This window comes from Schistocerca cancellata, chromosome 11 (genome assembly GCF_023864275.1).
Source record: "Schistocerca cancellata isolate TAMUIC-IGC-003103 chromosome 11, iqSchCanc2.1, whole genome shotgun sequence".
Classification (NCBI taxonomy): domain Eukaryota; kingdom Metazoa; phylum Arthropoda; class Insecta; order Orthoptera; family Acrididae; genus Schistocerca; species Schistocerca cancellata.
The window spans coordinates 75224137-75245151 of record NC_064636.1 but is presented as its reverse complement, the minus strand read 5'-3'; the positions used below and the strand labels follow the sequence as shown (position 1 = coordinate 75245151).

The 21015-nt window shown below is 43.2% G+C and overlaps 1 protein-coding gene across 6 annotated transcripts in view; it reads left to right on the top strand.

Moving 5' to 3' along the window:
- LOC126108568 (histone acetyltransferase KAT2A) overlaps nucleotides 1-21015 on the top strand; it is a 432376-nt gene that overhangs the window by 134264 nt on the left and 277097 nt on the right. For all 6 annotated transcript variants that reach the window (XM_049913857.1, XM_049913859.1, XM_049913855.1 and 3 more), the window contains one exon: nucleotides 16324-16472. In XM_049913857.1, the coding sequence (XP_049769814.1) occupies nucleotides 16324-16472 (149 nt within the window). The remainder of the gene's footprint in view (nucleotides 1-16323; nucleotides 16473-21015) is intronic.

Sequence of the window (21015 nt, the reverse complement as noted above, 5' to 3'; positions counted from 1 at the left end):
CTCCACAGTACATCGATGTTGTCGCCAGTGGTCGGCGGAAGGTGCACGTGCCCGTCGACCTGGGACCGGACCGCAGCAACGCACGGATGCACGCCAAGACCGTAGGATCCTACGCAGTGCCGTAGGGGACCGCACCGCCACTTCCCAGCAAATTAGGGACACTGTTGCTCCTGGGGTATCGGCGAGGACCATTCGCAACCGTCTCCATGAAGCTGGGCTACGGTCCCGCACACCGTTAGGCCGTCTTCCGCTCACGCCCCAACATCGTGCAGCCCGCCTCCAGTGGTGTCGCGACAGGCGTGAATGGAGGGACGAATGGAGACGTGTCGTCTTCAGCGATGAGAGTCGCTTCTGCCTTGGTGCCAATGATGGTCGTATGCGTGTTTGGCGCCGTGCAGGTGAGCGCCACAATCAGGACTGCATACGACCGAGGCACACAGGGCCAACACCCGGCATCATGGTGTGGGGAGCGATCTCCTACACTGGCCGTACACCACTGGTGATCGTCGAGGGGACACTGAATAGTGCACGGTACATCCAAACCGTCATCGAACCCATCGTTCTACCATTCCTAGACCGGCAAGGGAACTTGCTGTTCCAACAGGACAATGCACGTCCGCATGTATCCCGTGCCACCCAACGTGCTCTAGAAGGTGTAAGTCAACTACCCTGGCCAGCAAGATCTCCGGAACTGTCCCCCATTGAGCATGTTTGGGACTGGATGAAGCGTCGTCTCACGCGGTCTGCACGTCCAGCACGAACGCTGGTCCAACTGAGGCGCCAGGTGGAAATGGCATGGCAAGCCGTTCCACAGGACTACATCCAGCATCTCTACGATCGTCTCCATGGGAGAATAGCAGCCTACATTGCTGCGAAAGGTGGATATACACTGTACTAGTGCCGACATTGTGCATGCTCTGTTGCCTGTGTCTATGTGCCTGTGGCTCTGTCAGTGTGATCATGTGATGTACCTGACCCCAGGAATGTGTCAATAAAGTTTCCCCTTCCTGGGACAATGAATTCACGGTGTTCTTATTTCAATTTCCAGGAGTGTATTTTTCGCCGAAACATTTCTTTTCCAAAACTTTTACTTCCCGATGAACACAAACACTGTAACACACATTCTGAAGAAACTGGTATTAACACACAAAAATTTTCTTCCTCGTAGCACTGTTGAAAATCTCGTGAACACGATATCCCGGCTGAGCCCCCAGTTGAAATACGGCTAAGACACAAATTGAAAATATGATCACTATTTTTTCTTATTTACTTAAATTTGCCATATTTCGTGACAGTACCTTTTCCATTAAACGTTTATACGGCGATATAGTCTTGGCTTCAGTTGTCTGAGAATGATTCCACAATGCATCTTTGTTGGTTGCAGAATTGACATGGTTCAACGTGTTTCTCTCATTTTGGTGTTTCAAATACAGTTTCTTCAAATGTAATTTCTTCTTTTTTTTTTTTTTAGTTCATACAAAAATAATAGTAACATACTTCAAATTGTTCTTCCGTCAACACCATGGTCAACACACACCAAGAGTTAGCTGCCGACTAAGTACAGTCAAAGATGACTCCAACGTCAAAGATGTTTTACACCACACACAATCTTCCAGTTGTAATCAGTCTCTTTGCTATTCTTCGATACATTTTCTAATAGTAATCAATATGCTTTTACTCTCAAAAACAGAAGTAAATTAACATATAATAAGACAAATTATAATGAATCCTGACAAAAATATAAGAAAACATTTACAATTCGGTATCGACAAATACGGTAAAAAAAAATAACGTCTCCCAGATCCATTACAACGTGTACATTCTCCTTTATTTGTTTCATTTGTCGCAGTAATAATTCGTGAGTGATATCCCTGCAGGTGGCCGCGGATTTACATTGACTGGCGGCAGCTGTTGTGTGCCCCACGTGACTCTCCCCACTCTCAGCTCTGGTCCGGTAGTGGGGGTAGCGTGCTCGCGCTGCTCCGTGCTCGCGCCTTGCTGCTCACAGCTTGCCTCGCGAGCACTTATGTTGTGAAGCCCTGATCTAATGGATCGGGCCTGCCGATATGAAGCCCATCGTTTCCCCTAACTTTCAGGCCCTCCCATCGGATCTGGTCTCACCAATCTGCCCACCAGCCGGGTCTGTCCGTGTGTGGTGTAATGCGGTAGGTTTTCACGGTTTATCCACTGATCCACAACTCCAGTGCTACTCGGCAGGCCAGAGGCCGTGCGTGATGGATTTCAGGAACTGTGACTGTCTCACCTCAAGTGCATTCTACAGTGCGGCATTTTGTAGACATTTTATTTATTCTAGTACATTTTGGCATATTGAAAGTAGCTCTTATATTAGAAAGTATTGACGATACAAAGAAAAAAATTGTGGCTGTTGCTGGCAGTTTGTACACTATGTACTCATACGTTTCTCAAAAGAAAAATCACATAATACCTGTAAAATCAAACGATTGTGTGGCATTGATGGCCCGGAGGCCCCATCCGGGGAAGTTCGGCTGCCGGGTTGCGAGTCTTCGTTCGGGTGACATCGCATTGGGCAACTTGAGTGTCGGTAATCGTAAAATGATGATGAGAACGACACGACACCCAGTCCACGAGTGGAGAAAATCTCCAACCTGGCCAGGAATCAAACCCAGGTCCACTGATTGGTAGGCAAATGTTACCACTCAGCTTAGTGGGCAGAAACACAAACCTCTAAAACAATAGACGTAACAAAGTGGGTAATAACTGACAATAATGAACATAATAGAATCAACATTTTATGAGTGATCACCTACAGTGTTGGTTTGCACAATTCTTCCCTGCCTTATACACTTCTTTCAAGAAGCCTACTTTTACCTGAGGAGGTTATTTCTGAAATTAGTGAAGGTATTTTAAATCTGTTTTGCGACTCCAAGGAAATGCATATTTTTGCCGCCAAAAGTGTCTTGTTGTTTTACTGAAATAAAATAACATCAGTGGTCTTAACTAAATACGTATACCGTTTGGCTTGCTTTCTCCATCTAAAAACAGTTCATTACAAAATGTGTCGATGTTAGTACTTAAAATTTTTGCTCACACATTTAGAAATACAGAATTTTTTTTCCTTACCCCCCCCCCCCAAACTTATGTCTATATTCACCTTTGAGATCTCAAAATTCACCAGGGAAAAATGCTAAAACTTGTCTGAAAATCAGGGAAATAGCAGGGAATTCCAGTTGGGGAAGCTTGTGGCAACCATGGTCATGATTAAGTGGTCAAGATGTTGCCCGGCCATGTAGGCGAGCCATGCTCAAATCTCTCTGCTGCCTTTTTTTCCCACTGTTCGCCGTATTCAAATTCGTGTCTTTCTCTTGGTGTAACATCCATTTGCAACAGTGAGGTGTAAGAAAGGGACCTATAATGACAGTTGATTGTGCACAACTACTCTATTAACAGCCAAAAGGAAGTGGCTTTCGAATGGGAAAACATTTGATGACAAAGTGACAAGTCAACCGAATTCTCCACCGGAAACCACGTCTGGTGTGTCATACACAGCATTAGTGACAGTACATGTGTCATATGATAGGAATCTCGTACTGACACACCTTATTTGTATGCCTGGTAAGTAAGTGAGATACATCTCCTTGCCCAGTTTAGGAGTTTGTATGAAGGATATGAGATCACTCCCAAGGAAATGGTGAAAACGTAATAGTTTGTCACATAAGCTGCAACCAGTGAGTGCAACAGTTTCACAATCACAAAGTTTCTCTGTGCTCCATTAAAACATATGTTTTTAATATCTTTGAAGTTGCATTCCATTTTGGAAGCTTTCACTCTTGAATTTCTTTGTTGTAAAATTGTTCACATCCGTTTGTTGTTTTCATTTCTGTGAGATGTTCACGCGGTATCTCTCCTGCTGTCACCGTTCATCACATTTACTTGCGATTGTAGCATATTCTTACCACATGATTCATATTCTATAACCAATGTATAGTGTGGCAACTACCAAGACTACAGAAAGAGAATGAACATTTCAGTGATCATACGAACAGTCCATAATGTTGTGAAGGAAAAAAAAAGGCAATAAAGATAAATGGTATGAGAGAGAGATGTGAACATGCTTGCATGCTTCACAGTCCAACACTGTGATCACCTGACCATAACACTGTTGGTGTTAATGTTGACTCAATATTGCACTTGTTAAGCTTGGACCATTCACTGATCCTAGAGTACTTTTTCACACTTCAATGCACCTTCTTCCTGTTTTCACACTGGATCTGTGTTCAGTTACGGGCTATCCACTGGGCCATCTTACTGCTAAATCTGAGAGGGAGGGGGGTCGTGGGGAGTTTCCCCTCTAAGAAGAATCCTGTGGAAAAAGACTGTTTAGCTTTTCCCTATAACATAGCTATAGTGACACAAAATTATGAAACAGCACAGAACAAACTAATGTACTGGAAGAAGTACTATCTTGCTAATATATATACAGGACGTCATGTCCAGACACTCCGGGATGATGATGGCATTGAAACAGAGGATGACAAGCGTAAAGCTGAAATACTAAACACCTTTTTCCAAAGCTGTTTCACAGAGGAAGACCGCACTGCAGTTCCTTCTCTAAATCCTCGCACCAACGAAAAAATGGCTGACATTGAAATAAGTGTCCAAGGAATAGAAAAGCAACTGGAATCACTCAACAGAGGAAAGTCCACTGGACCTGATGGGATACCAATTCGATTCTACACAGAGTACGCGAAAGAACTTGCCCCCCTTCTAACAGCCGTGTACCGCAAGTCTCTAGAGGAACAGAAGGTTCCAAATGATTGGAAAAGAGCACAGGTAGTCCCAGTCTTCAAGAAGGGTCGTCGAGCAGATGCGCAAAACTATAGACCTATCTCTCTGACGTCGATCTGTTGTAGAATTTTAGAACATGTCTTTTGCTCGAGTATCATGTCGTTTTTGGAAACTCAGAATCTACTATGTAGGAATCAACATGGATTCCGGAAACAGCGATCGTGTGAAACTCAACTCGCATTATTTGTTCATGAAACCCAGAAAATATTAGATACAGGCTCCCAGGTAGATGCCATTTTCCTTGACTTCCGGAAGGCGTTCGATACAGTTCCGCACTGTCGTCTGATAAACAAAGTAAGAGCCTACGGAATATCAGACCAGCTGTGTGGCTGGATTGAAGAGTTTTTAGCAAACAGAACACAGCATGTTGTTCTCAATGGAGAGACATCTACAGACGTTAAAGTAACCTCTGGCGTGCCACAGGGGAGTGTTATGGGACCATTGCTTTTCACAATATATATAAATGACCTAGTAGATAGTGTCGGAAGTTCCATGCGGCTTTTCGCGGATGATGCTGTAGTATACAGAGAAGTTGCAGCATTAGAAAATTGTAGCGAAATGCAGGAAGATCTGCAGCGGATAGGCACTTGGTGCAGGGAGTGGCAACTGACCCTTAACATAGACAAATGTAATGTATTGCGAATACATAGAAAGAAGGATCCTTTATTGTATGATTATATGATAGCGGAACAAACACTGGTAGCAGTTACTTCTGTAAAATATCTGGGAGTATGCGTGCGGAACGATTTGAAGTGGAATGATCATATAAAATTAATTGTTGGTAAGGCGGGTACCAGGTTGAGATTCATTGGGAGAGTCCTTAGAAAATGTAGTCCATCAACAAAGGAGGTGGCTTACAAAACACTCGTTCGACCTATACTTGAGTATTGCTCATCAGTGTGGGATCCGTACCAGATCGGGTTGACGGAGGAGATAGAGAAGATCCAAAGAAGAGCGGCGCGTTTCGTCACAGGGTTATTTGGTAACCGTGATAGCGTTATGGAGATGTTTAACAAACTCAAGTGGCAGACTTTGCAAGAGAGGCGCTCTGCATCGCGGTGTAGCTTGCTCGCCAGGTTTCGAGAGGGTGCGTTTCTGGATGAGGTATCGAATATATTGCTTCCCCCTACTTATACCTCCCGAGGAGATCACGAATGTAAAATTAGAGAGATTAGAGCGCGCACAGAGGCTTTCAGACAGTCGTTCTTCCCGCGAACCATACGCGACTGGAACAGGAAAGGGAGATAATGACAGTGGCACGTAAAGTGCCCTCCGCCACACACCGTTGGGTGGCTTGCGGAGTATAAATGTAGATGTAGATGTAGATGTAGACGTTACAGAAAGGTACGGCCAAACTTTCAGGAAACATTCCTCACACACAAAGAAAGAAAATATGTTATGTGGACATTTGTCCGGAAACGCTTACTTTCCATGTTAGAGCTCATTTTATTACTCCTCTTCAAATCACATTAATCATGGAATGGAAACACACAGCAACAGAATGTACTAGCATGACTTCAAACACTTTGTTACAGGAAATGTTAAAAATGTCCTCCGTTAGCGAGGATACGTGCATCTGCCCTCCATCGCACGGAATCCCTGATGCGCTGATGCAGCCCTGGAGAATGGCGTATTGTATCACAGCTGTCCACAATACGAGCACGAAGAGTGTCTACATTTGGTACCGGGGTTGCATAGACAAGAGCTTTCAAATGCCCCCATAAATGAAAGTCAAGAGGGTTGAGGTCAGGAGAGCGTGGAGGCCACGGAATTGGCCCGCCTCTACCAATCCATCGGTCACCGAATCTATTGTTGAGAAGCGTACAAACACTTTGGCTGAAATGTGCAGCAGCTCCATCGTGCATGAACCACATGTTGTGTCGTACTTGTAAAGGCACATGTTCTAGCAGCACAGGTGGAGTATCCCATATGAAATCATTATAATGTGCTCCATTGACCGTAGGTGGACGAAACTAAAGTGAGCTCTAACATGGAAATTAAGCGTTTCCGGACACATGTACACCTAACATCTTTTCTTTATTTGTGTGTGAGGAATGTTTCCTGAAAGTTTGGCCGTACCTTTTTGTAATACCCTGTATATGTTTTTTTTATTTGGGGAGGGAGGGTTGCAAAAACAATGTCAGATACTGAAAACACCACAAATCTGTTAAATACCAGACACAGAACAATAAAACATGTGAGTGGTTTTAATATCTGTGTGAATGGGTTACAGCCATTGGACAAAGTAAAATGTCTTGAAAGTAAGAGCCACAAAAATGTAAATAACTTTCCAAACCTAGCAGAAATTTAGAACAAAAAACTCTTTTCCATAACTAAAAAAATTTGTGGTGAGAACTGTCATTAAAACCAGTTTCAGTATGTATCCAAGTGTTTTATCTTTTTCTGGCAGAAAATAGAGAAAGATGTTCAACCATACACGTTATTTTAAGGCTTTGTAATATTTGTTACATTCCGCTTACAATTATAAATAATAAATCAAATGAAAGAGAAACTGAAACATTTTTTTCTTACAAGTGTGCAATGTGAGAACCATTCGTTGCACATTGAGTTGATAGATGAGTTCTTCCCAAACCTTGATCAGTGTGTTGGGTATTTGTTGTGGTGGTTGTAAAGTTGGGTAGATCAGCTGGTAGCAGATGCACATACACAGGATCCTTTATGAGCCCTCAAAAGTAAAGGTCGCATGACGTCAGATCGTGACTGAACATTCATGTAATGCAAAACGAGCTCTGTCACCTGCCCTCTTCACCCAATCCAGTGGTCGGGTACAACGTCATTTAACCGAGCGCTTAGTGGGTTACGCCAGTTACGCAGTGCACCATCCCGCTGCCAGAATGATGATCTGAGGTTCAGCTTCTTCCCATTGAGGAAAGGGGCATAGTTCTAGTGTATCAGGGTAAGAACACCAATTACAGTTGCCTCATTGATAAAGAAAGTCCATAAAAGTTCTACTGGGATACGACACAAAAAACATTCAATTTAGGGGAATCTCATGTGACTGTACCACCACCTGGTGATTTGCTGACCCCCGGATGAGCACTTTATGCGTATTCAGATTTACACTTAGGTGCAATGGCAACTCATCACAAAATATCGTTATCATGCAGCAACATTTTGTTTGCAAAATGGCATGTAAACTGTAGTATGTAAGCTTTAGAGCTTGCAACAACTGCAAATTATAAGCATGCAGGTGTACGAGTGGGTGCAGAAAAAAAAAAGAAAAAAAGAAAAAAAAGGGGGGGGGGGAGGACAACATTGCTGTGGGCGGAGTAGCTTGTGTACTATGCATTTCTACCACTAGGCGTGTATAGCATAACTCATTGCCAGTTCAGTGACGCCTGTGTTGTCGACTTGTTCATCTGCTGTGTTTGTTTTTGTTACCGCTGTTTTGTTCTTGTTTCATTTCTTATGATGGCAAGTTTAAGTGTACACACAGTTGTGAAATTATGTTTTCTACTCAGTACAAATGCTGCTGAAACTGTTTTAATGTTGAGAACAGCTTATCAAGATGATGCTAGGGGAAAAACTCAAGTGTACAAGTGGTTTGCTCAATTTAAAAATGGCAACATGTCAGTTGATGACAAACCTTGTTCTTGATGTCAGTCAACTGCCCGAATCGACAAAAATATTGAAAAAATTCAAGAGCTTGTGCTTACAGACCATCAACGGCCAATTGATCACTGTAAAGAGATTAGTGGGTTACCGTTGAACTTGGTTCATCAAATTTTAATGGAAGATTTGGAATTGAAAAGGGTTGCTGCCAAGTGTGTTCCTTGGGTTCTGACTGACAATCAAAAGGAATGTTGAGTTGAAACATGTCCTGCTTTAAAACAACAGCTTGAAACTGATCCAGATTTTCTGTCAGAGGTCATTGCTGGTGATGAGTTGTGATTCTATGATTACGGCCCAGAAAGAAAGAAACAGTCAAGCCAATGAAAGACGTTGTTGTCACCCCCGTCCGAAAAAATGTCGCTAAGTTGAACATCAAAACAACGTTGATATATATTTTTGATGCTAAGGGTCTAGTTCATTCAGAGTTTGTTCCCCCAGATCAGGCCATCTATCAATCCTTTTACTTGGAAGCTTTAAGAAGTTTGCACAACAGTGTTCGTCAAAAAAACCCAATTTTTGCCAGACAGGACACTGGTTCTTCCACCACGATAATGTACATGCACACACAGCCATCTCTGTTGGTGGCTAAAAATGGCACAGTTGCGCTGCCCCATGCACCTTACTTGTCTGACGTGGCTCTGAGCAACTTTTTCTTATTTCTATGTACAAAAAGGGCCATGAAAAGGACACCGATTTGACGACATTGAAGAAGTCAATAAAGAATCGAGGAAGGAGCTATTAGCCATTTCTGAAGATGACTGCAAAAAATGTTTTGGACAGTGGAAGTGCTGGTGGGACAAATGTATTAATCATACTGGAGAGTATTTTGAAGGGGATAAGGTTGTTCAAGAAGAATTTAATAATTCCAATCCCAAAGAAAGGACATGTTAACCAATGTGAAAATTACCGAACTATCAGTTTAACAAATCACAGCTGCAAAATATTAATGCGAATTCTTTGCAGACAAATGAAAAAAACTGGTAGAAGCCAACCTCGGGGAAGATCAGTTTGGATTCCGTAGAAATATTGGAACATGTGAGGCAATACTGACCCTACAACTTATCTTAGAAGATAGATTAACGAAAGGCAAATCTATGGTTCTAACATTTGTAGACTTAAGGAAAGCCTTTGGCACTGTTGACTGTAAGACCTTCTTTCAAATTCTGAAGGTGGCAGGGGTAAAATAGAGAGAGCGAAAGGCTATTTACAATTTGTACAGAAACCAGATGGCAGTTTTAAGAGTCGAGGGGGATGAAAGGGAAGCAGTGGTTGTAAAGGGAGTGAGACAGGGTTGTAGCCTCTCCCTGATGTTATTCAGTCTGTATATTGAGCAAGCAGTAAAGGAAACAAAAGAAAGATTCGGAGTAGATATTAAAATCCACGGAGAAGAAATAAAACTTTGAGGTTCGCCGATGACATTGTAATTCTGTCAGACAGCAAAGGACCTGGAAGGGCAGCTGAACGTAATGGACAGTGTCTTGAAAGGAGCACATAAGACAAACATCAACAAAAGCAAAACGAGGATAATGGAATGTAGTCGAATTAAGTCGGGTAATGCTGAGGGAATTAGATTAAGAAATGAGACACTTAAAGTAGTAGAGAGGATATAAAATATAGACTGGCAATGGCAAGGAAAGCGTTTCTGAAGAAGAGAAATTTGTTAACATCGAGTATAGATTTAAGTGTCAGGAAGTCGTTTCTGAAAGTATTTGTATGGAGTGTAGCCATGTATGGAAGTGAAACATGGACGATAACTAGTTTAGACAAGAAGAGAACAGAAGCTTTCAAAGGAAGAAAATTTGTGGCACAACTTGACAAGAAGGAGGGACCGGTTGGTAGGACATGTTCTGAGGCATCAAGGGAGCACCAATTTAGTATTGGAGGGCAGCGTGGAGGGTAAAAATCGTAGAGGGAGGCCAAGAGATGAATACACTAAGCAGATTCAGAAGGATGTAGGCTGCAGTAGGTACTGGGAGATGAAGAAGCTTGCACAGGATAGAGTAGCATGGAGAGCTGCATGAAACCAGTCTCTGGACTGAAGAATGCAGCAGCAGCAACAACAACAACAACAGCAACAAGGTTGTTTTGTAAACAGTTTGAAAATATATAGCTTTTAAAAAATAATTCCGGTTTCTTTTTGGGTACCCCTTTGTAAGTATCTCCTTAAATGTCTCCACACAGACATCACTGGATTTGCAAACTCACAACCAGCCTTTGCTACTGATTCCTTGAAGCTACATGTGAAAGACTCTCACTTGTTCAACAAGTTCTTCAGTCACTCTTGTTCATTTCATATTTTTTTCCCTTTGCACACAGGTATGCAAACAAAACTGTTTGCATTGCTCTTTCATTTGATGTATCATTTGCGATTGTAAGTTGAATGTAACAACTGCTACAAAGCCTCAAAACTCGTTTACACATTTTGAAGCCTCCTGTATATTGGTTTTATATTATGAGCAGAATCTATGCAAAACTGAAATCTGCATAAAAGTGAGAATAACTGCTTACCGCTGCGCACGGTGTAGCCTTCTCATTGTGGTAGGCACTGCCAGACTGTCGATACCTGTGCTGAAACGAACATTTATGTGGGTTGACAGGTCATTTGTTGCACCAATGCTTGGCTTCCAGCCAAGTTTGGAATAATAAATCCATGGAGCGGTGGTGTAGTAACCTTCTAGTCCTCCTTACAAGAGCTCCATCAATCCGCTCCACTATATGTGGTGGAAGTGGGAGAGGGGAAAAATAGACAGGCCAGAATATAAAAGATATAGTGTCTACTACAAATTACACATATAACTTTCCACACTTATTAACTCTTGCACGATGCTTTGTCAGTAATCTCTGCCTTGCTTATTATGCTAACCTCCACCCTTAAGCTCTCAGGTTTTCAAATCTTGTCTGGTTCAGTTCCCAACAGTAAGTCTCTCCTTCTCATCCTGTCCAGTAAGTCTCCCCTGACCTGGGGTTGTGAGTGACTTTTGCGAAATTCTTCTCCCCCTTCAACCTTTCGTCAAGGAGGAGGATCCAGTGGCTTCAAAAGCTTGCACATTTTGTTAACTTTGAAGTTTTCTCCTGCTGTCCTTTGGTGAGTAAATTTTTTGTCTGTTGAGTAACATTTTTAAAAATTGATTAGTTTTGTTAACAATCAACTTGCTGTTAATTTGTTTGAGTTAAATGGGTTTGCTTTTGCTATTTTACACCAGTTGTACAAAATTTACTAAATGTACCACTTTTTCTTTTTCCCACAGTTGTTGTTTTCTCGTGATAGAACAGCATTAACATTTCTAAATTTTATAGTTATTACATTACTTTTCATTTTCTCAAATATTATGAATTATTTTGTTAATATCAGGCTTTAACAATTGGCTATATGGTTTAAAATTATTTATCGTAGACTGGAATATGGAATTAATTTTTCCTTTCAAATTAATATTACAATTTGTGATGAAATTGAAATTTACTTGATGTAAACAATCGACTGTCCCAAAAATCCATATTTTTATCAGAAATTCTTAGGTTAGACAATCAGTAGACTCAAGTTTTAAATGATTTAAAATACTCTGGAAGATAATTGAAATTGAAAATTATCTATGCAAAACTGAAAGACAGTGTGTAGACTGAGGAGAGAAATTTTGAATATGAAATATACATATGAGGTTCTGGAACTTAAATAATGGCAACTATTTATTCACAACCAATACAGAAGAGTTACACGTTTGTACCTGTCACTGTCCTCGAAAGTAGTCACCAGCGTTGTGTAGAACCCATTGCAAGCGATGTGGAAGGCGTAGTATACCGTTAGCAGTGAGAATGGTGCAGTCTACTGCCTCTCGAATCTCTGGAAAAGTTCTGAAGTGACTGCTACGAAGTGGTTCCTTGATCTTCGGAATCAAATCAAAGTCGCAAGGACTTAAGTCGTGGGAGTGTGGTGGATGGTACAGTACTTTCCAGTCCCATCGACCGAACAGAACAGCCACAGCTTGTGCTGTATGCAACCGCAGATTGTTGTGCAAAATGATGGGTGGGTTGCGCAGAAAGTGTCGTCACTTCTTTCACAAAGCTGGTCACAGATGTGGTTGTTGTTGTTGTTGTTGTGTTGGTCTTCAGTCCTGAGACTGGTTTGATGCAGCTCTCCATGCTACTCTATCCTGTGCAAGCTTCTTCATCTCCCAGTACCTACTGCAACCTACATCCTTCTGAATCTGCTTAGTGTATTCATCTCTTGGTCTCTCTCTACGATTTTTACCCTCCACGCTGCCCTCCAATACTAAATTGGTGATCCCTCGATGCCTCAGAACATGTCCTACCAACTGATCCCTTCTTCTGGTCAAGTTGTGCCACAAACCTCTCTTCTCCCCAGTCCTTCCTCATTAGTTATGTGATCTACCCATCTAATCTTCAGTATTCTTCTGTAGCACCATATTTCTAAAGCTTCTATTCTCTTCCTGCCCAAACTATTTATTGCCCATGTTTCACTTCCATACATGGCTACACTCCATACAAATACTTTCAGAAAGGACTTCCTAACATTTAAATCTATACTCGATGTTAACAAATTTCTCTTCTTCAGAAACGCTTTCCTTGCCATTGCCAGTCTACATTTTATATCCTCTCTACTTCGACCATCATCAGTTATTTTGCTCCCCAAATAGCAAAACTCCTTTACTACTTTAAGTGTCTCATTTCCTAACCTAATTCCCTGAGCATCATCCGACTTAATTTGACTACATTCCATTATCCTCATTTTGCTTTTGTTGATGTTCATCTTATATCCTCCTTTCAAGACATTGTCCATTCCATTCAACTGCTCTTCCAAGTCCTTTGCTGTCTCTGACAGAATTACAATGTCATCGGCGAACGTCAGAGTTTTTATTTCTTCTCCATGGATTTTAATACCTACTCCGAATTTTTCTTTTGTTTCCTTCACTGCTTGCTCAATATACAGATTGAATAACATGGGGGAGAGGCTACAACCCTGTCTCACTCCCTTCCCAACCACTGCTTCCCTTTCATGTCCCTCGAATCTTATAACTGCCATCTGGTTTCTGCACAAATTGTAAATAGCCTTTCGCTCCCTGTATTTTACCCCTGCCACCTTTAGAATTTGAAAGAGAGTATTCCAGTCAAAATTGTCAAAAGCTTTCTCTAAGTCTACAAATGCTAGAAACGTAGGTTTGCCTTTCCTTAATCTTTCTTCTAAGATAAGTCGTAAGGTCAGTATTGCCTTGCGTGTTCCAACATTTCTACGGAATCCAAACTGATCTTCCCCGAGGTCGGCTTCTACCAGTTTTTCCACTCATCTGTAAAGAATTCATGTTAGTATTTTACAGCTGTGGCTTATTAAACTGATTGTATGGGAATTTTCACATCTGTCAACACCTGCTTTCTTTGGGCTTGGAAGTGATGCTCCAAAAACGAACAGTAATACATTGACGGTCTGCCGTGGAGGATTGTAATGCGTTAGGATAACACCATCACAGTTGTATAAGAGAATCCCCTTAACCTTCACCATACTGGGGTTCTGATGCACTTTTTACTTTCGCAGCGACCCATAATGACACCACTCGTTGGATTGGCGTTTCAGTTTTTGGCTCGTATGATGTGGCCCGTGTCTCATCCAGTGTTACGATACGGCATAAGAAAGCCTCTCCTCCGCACTCGTAGCACTCCAAGTGTGTCTGAGTAGCACTGTAACGCCTCCATTTCTGCTTTTCCGTCAAGTCGTGCGGAATCCATTGTGATGCAATTTTTCACATGCCCGAGTATTCCTTCAGGATGTGAAGCACAGTTGTACGCACTAATCCGGTTTTGTGGGCGAGCTCACGAATCGTAAGCCGTCGATCACTGTCCACTAATGCGGCAACAGCACGCACGTCTTCTTCAGAGACGCTAGGATGACCTGCCCGATGCACGTGTGCCACAGTTTGCCGACCTTTGTAGAAGGCTTTTACCCGATGTGCCACTGTTCTGTACGGCCATGCAGATTCCCTGCACACCTCTCGAAGACCTCGATGACACTGTCGTGCCGTACGACCTCTGGCACACTCAGTCTCGATCCAACTCCGTTGTTCCTGTTTCGAAAGCACAGTGTCACCGTTACGTTAGACTGCTCGCTCACAAGTGACTGTGTTTCCCTCGACTGTGGGCGTGCCGGTGACGTGGGACGGGCGAGTCCATTTGCTCAGAGGTAAGGTAGGTATGTCGACAACGTGTGCATCAGCAACGGTAATACACTCCTGGAAATTGAAATAAGAACACCGTGAATTCATTGTCCCAGGAAGGGGAAACTTTATTGACACATTCCTGGGGTCAGATACATCACATGATCACACTGACAGAACCACAGGCACATAGACACAGGCAACAGAGCATGCACAATGTTGGCATTAGTACAGTGTATAGTCACCTTTCGCAACAATGCAGGCTGCTATTCTCCCATGGAGACGATCGTAGAGATGCTGGATGTAGTCCTGTGGAATGGCTTGCCATGCTATTTCCACCTGGCGCCTCAGTTGGACCAGCGTTCGTGCTGGACGTGCAGACCGCGTGAGACGACGCTTCATCCAGTCCCAAACATGCTCAGTGGGGGACAGATCCGGAGATCTTGCTGGCCAGGGTAGTTGACTTACACCTTCTAGAGCACGTTGGGTGGCACGGGATACATGCGGACGTGCATTGTCCTGTTGGAACAGCAAGTTCCCTTGCCGGTCTAGGAATGGGTGAACGATGGGTTCGATGACGGTTTGGATGTACTGTGCACTATTCAGTGTCCCCTCGACGATCACCAGTGGTGTACGGCCAGTGTAGGAGATCGCTCCCCACACCATGATGCCGGGTGTTGGCCCTGTGTGCCTCGGTCGTATGCAGTCCTGATTGTGGCGCTCACCTGCACGGCGCCAAACACGCATACGACCATCATTGGCACCGAGGCAGAAGCGACTCTCATCGCTGAATACGACACGTCTCCATTCGTCCCTCCATTCACGCCTGTCGCGACACCACTGGAGGCGGGCTGCACGATGTTGGGGCATGAGCGGAAGACGGCCTAACGGTGTGCGGGACCGTAGCCCAGCTTCATGGAGACGGTTGCGAATGGTCCTCGCCGATACCCCAGGAGCAACAGTGTCCCTAATTTGCTGGGAAGTGGCGGTGCGGTCCCCTACGGCACTGCGTAGGATCCTACGGCCTTGGCGTGCATCCGTGCGTCGCTGCGGTCCGGTCCCAGGTCGACGGGCACGTGCACCTTCCGCCGACCACTGGCGACAACATCGATGTACTGTGGAGACCTCACGCCCCACGTGTTGAGCAATTCGGCGGTACGTCCACCCGGCCTCCCGCATGCCCACTATACGCCCTCGCTCAAAGTCCGTCAACTGCACATACGGTTCACGTCCACGCTGTCGCGGCATGCTACCAGTGTTAAAGACTGCGATGGAGCTCCGTATGCCACGGCAAACTAGCTGACACTGACAGCGGCAGTGCACAAATGCTGCACAGCTAGCGCCATTCGACAGCCAACACCGCGGTTCCTGGTGTGTCCGCTGTGCCGTGCGTGTGATCATTGCTTGTACAGCCCTCTTGCAGTGTCCGGAGCAAATATGGTGGGTCTGACACACCGGTGTCAATGTGTTCTTTTTTCCATTTCCAGGAGTGTAGATTACATCGCGTAGTGTCTCCACAGCAGTGTTGCCACTATTTCAGTTCCAACCTACATATGTGTCTGGTTGTATGTTAGTTTTGTGTATCATCATCTACAGTACTGCTTGATGTCGGTGGTTACAGTATAAATTAGATTCGCCAAATATGTTACAGCTGCCAGTGATCATTTACACAAAATGTCATTTAGTGTGTGTTCGTGTGCAGAGACCCACGTGAGCCACCTGCAGCCTCCGCTGTCTATGGAGGAGGTGAACCAGCTGCTGGGCATGGTGGTGGACGTGGAGAACATCTTCATGAGCATGCACCGCGAGGAGGACGCCGACACCAAACGTGTCTACTACTACCTCTTCAAGGTGGGAACCTAGCCTCTCCTGCTTGTCTGTCTCTACAGTACACCTTCTCTGTCCTGCGAAAGGATAAAACTTGCAGCCTGACACTCACAAGGAGACCTCCTCAGTACTTTCCTACTTGAATGTCACTGTCAAAGACACCAATTTTCTAAAGCAGTATTATACACTTCTTGAAAACATTAAAAAATTAAACTTTAAATATTTGGAGGTTGGCACTGTTAAGTGTCAGGAAGTCGTTTCTCAAAGTATTTGTATGGAGTGTAGCCATGTATGGAAGTGAAACATGGGCAATAAATAGTTTAGACAACAAGAGAATAGAAGCTTTCGAAATGTGGTGCTACAGAAGAATGCTGAAGATTAGATGGGTAGGTCACGTAACTAATGAGGAGGTATTGAATAGAATTGGGGAGAAGAGGAGTTTGTGGCACAACTTGACTAGAAGAAGGGATCGGTTGGTAGGACATGTTCTGAGGCATCAAAGGATCACCAATTTAGTACTGGAGGACAGCGTGGAGGGTAAAAATCGTAGAGGGAGACCAAGAGATGAATACACTAAGCAGATTCAGAAGGATGTAGGCTGCAGTAGGTACTGGGAGATGAAGCAGCTTGCACAGGATAGGGTAGCATGGAGAGCTGCATCAAACCAGTCTCAGGACTGAAGACCACAACGACAACAACAACAACAACAACAACAACACTGTTAAGTTCAAAAAAATTCCAGGCTTTCAACAGAAACTTGTTGATGTATGTGTACTGTACTAGCCTTGTAATTCCTAGGCCTTGGTTCATTTCTGACTACATGTAATTTAAAAAAAAAAATCTATTTGCATTCTATGTTTAATATCAGATAGAAATGGTAGCTAACATCTATCATGATTCTTCAGCTTCTCCCAGTGTGGCTCATCAAGAAATAGTTGACAGGTGAACGGCCAGATGTCGGTATCTGAGAAGCACAATATTTCGGCAAGCAGCCACGTTGCCATTATCTGGTCCACTTATGAACTGCCTGCTTAGGAGCTGGCATTGCGTTTTTATCTTTTCTCCCTCCTCAAACTTGCAACTCTGTTTGCGGTCACTGCGCAATGGTGGTGAACCATCTAGTGTTTCCTCCTGCAGTGATACGTATTCTTCATCCAGAAAAACGTGTTCCACCACTTCCTTACAGTCGGATATTTAGAAGATAATTATGTAAGAACATTATTTACATAGACAGTATCTAAACAACTTCCAACTGCATGCTCTGTTTGTTGATATATGTGCAGAGATGATGTAAGAAGTGTGGGCACAGAATGCCGGCAAAGCACAGTGGCGATCGTGCGTCTGTGCGTACTCTGAACCAGTCGCTTATGATTTGATATCGGAATTTGGCAGTGTGAAGGCAGAGAGAAAGAGGTGTGGTCCACAGTGCCAACATCCAGAAACAGCTGAACAAAGCATAAGAGAAATGTCACTTTCTTCTGTGATGTTACCATATTCACTTTGAAAATGTTGTTTTTGTTAATATGTGATCTGTTCACCCAGTGTATATGTATGTTATATAAGAGCAGCAGAATAAAGAAGAGTTCTTTAAAAGGCAGTTACATCATTTCATAGCTTGAAGACTATAGAATTCTCTTATAGCCATTGACCCTCTGCAAGCAGAAGCCGCCAACACGATGAGTGTTGGTGGCCCTGCACAGCAGGTCCACAGCATCGAAAAACTATGTCCACAGCTCGTGGTCTGGTGGCTAGCGTTGCTGCCTCTGGACCACGGGGTCCCAGGTTCAATGCCCAGCCAGGTTGGGGATTTTCTCTGCCTGGGAACTGGATTGTTTGTATTGTTCTCCTCCTCCTCCTCCTCCTCCTCCTCATCATCATCATCATCATCATCATCATTCATGACAATGGCTAGATTGGATTGTGAAAATATTGGACTGTGTAAAAATTTGGATTTTGTACGGGTGCTGATGACAGTGCAGTTGAGCGCCCTACAAACCAATCATCATCATCATTGTGGTGTGTGTACTGTAAGACCTTCGGTACACGCACCATCAGATTATTTGACTTGTCACTCTAACGAAGTAGGTGAGTGTCAGCAATATGTATCGTGGCGTGTTTATCTTCTGCCGTTGGGTCAGACGATAGAAATGCCACTTGCACGCTTAGAGTAGCAGATTGACGGTGACCAACTTTAAACATAACTTGATTAATTTTCACAAACATTTATTAAAATAATAACAAGCGTAAAATTACTTAACTTGGTTCTGGATGCTATTTACAATTGACAATCTGAAGTTCCTTTGGTCTTGGTATGTCAATCACATATCTCTGATACTTGACAAAGTGTCTATACATTTATCTTCATGGCTATGTACAGGAATATGATAATCTTATTAGGCGCAGACTGAAACTTGACTATAGACTGGTACAGACTGGTGCAGACTAGTGCAGACAAATGCAGACTGACTAATCGGAGGTCTGTACACTCATTATAATACCTCGTGCATTCAGGTATCACTGCACGAGTGTGATCCGCGAGGAGAAAAGGTTGTACATTAGCAGCAATCTCATTGGCTGCATTACATATTAATACGCGGATCGGCGGAAGCAGAATTTGGTCCGTCTCTAAGGCAGCGCCATCTTGTAGTGCGGAGACAGATGAGCGCTGCGCCTGCACTGTTGTGCTCAGTGGAGCGCGCTCTAGTGGGAAAGTTGTGTACGCACTGACTACGCGGAACTATGTACACAACAGTCATCATCGAGAAACTATGAGAAGACGACTGTAATAAAATACTCGGGGGGGGGGGATTCCACTAGCAGTGTCCGGTTAACAGTTGTTTGAAATGTAACCTGTTTTCTGGACTCAGCACAGCCATCAGAAACTCTCCCTTTCTTGTTACATTTCACTCGCCCTACATCGACCATCTCCTCCCCTGCCTTTTGGAATTAACTTTTTACTGCTGCTACAGACATGCTCTCTGCATTCCGTGCAGTACAGATGTACTACTCACTAAATGCTGGTTCTGGTGCTTGGAGATGGTGTTCTGGCTGATATGATACAATTACCATCCGATTTTTTGAAAACTATTAATTATCCAGTTTTTCGAAAACTGTAAGGAGAAAAATTTGTTTTTTCACATCTTACAGTCTTATGTCTTTGCTCAATAAACAACTGAATTTCTTTTTGTTGTCTGTCACACTTACTGTGGCGAATCAAGTAAAACATTACGCGAAATTTGAAGAGTTTCCAGAGGTAAAAATGCATTTCATAAACTTTGTGTATTGTTGATTTTTGCTCATAAGTTGCAGTGAGTGAAATTGAGGTAAGATATTGAAATTTTATTTAAAATGGAGAGCAGAATGATATCTCATTGTTTTCTCGAGTTGTGCAGTTCTATAACTGATGGGTGGTTGCGTGTGACACGCACATTTCTGTCTGTGCAGACTTGCCAGCTGGTATGAAATACTTATCACCCAATTTTAAGAAAACTATGTGGTGAAAAAATTTAGTTTTTGAACATCTTGCAGTCTGATATCTTCACTCAATAAAGGACTGAATTTCTTTTCATTAAATGCCATAGTTACTGCACTGTGTCAAATTAAATAAAACATTGTGCAAAATTTTATATTGCAGAGGTAAAAACGCGTTGCATAAACTTTGTGTAGTGTTGATTTTAGCTCATGCATTGCAGTGAATGAAATGTAGATAAGATATTGAATTTTTATTTAAAATGGGGAGTAGAATGATATGTCATTTTGTTCTCAAGATATTGTGTTTTATATCCAACGGAGGGTGGTGCGCAGCATGCCTGTTCACATACTTGCCCATCGCAAACGGTGTGATCATAACGATATCTGATAAATGATTCTAGATATCAAAATGAGATTTTTTAAAAATGATACCAGATACGGAAGTAACTTGTCCGCAGCAGTATGGCGTCAGTGGCTTTAGATGTATACTGAAGTCCACGGCGATGTAGGAGAACCCAAGTGGCTCTCACAAACACGTCCACAGCTCCTGAGGAATGTCGTAGCAGGATGTGTATACAGGGTTATTACAAATGATTGAAGCGATTTCACAGCTCTACAATAACTTTATTATTTGAGATATTTTCACAATGCTTTGCACACACATACAAAAACTAAAAAAGTTCTTCTATGCATTCACAAATGTTCGATATGCGCCCCTTTAGTGATTCGGCAGACATCAAGCCGATAATCAAGTTCCTGCTACACTTGGCGCAGCATGTCCCCATCAATGAGTTCGAAAGCATTGTTGATGTGAGCTCGCAGTTCCGGCACATTTCTTGGTAGAGGAGGTTTAAACACTGAATCTTTCACATAACCCCACAGAAAGAAATCGCATGGGGTTAAGTCGGGAGAGCATGGAGGCCACGACACGAATTGCTGATCGTGATCTCCACCAGGACCGATCCATCGGTTTTCCAATCTCCTGCTTAAGAAATGCCGAACATTGTGATGGAAGTGCGGTGGAGCACCATCCTGTTGAAAGATGAAGTCGGCGCTGTCGGTCTCCAGTTGTGGCACGAGCCAATTTTCCAGCATG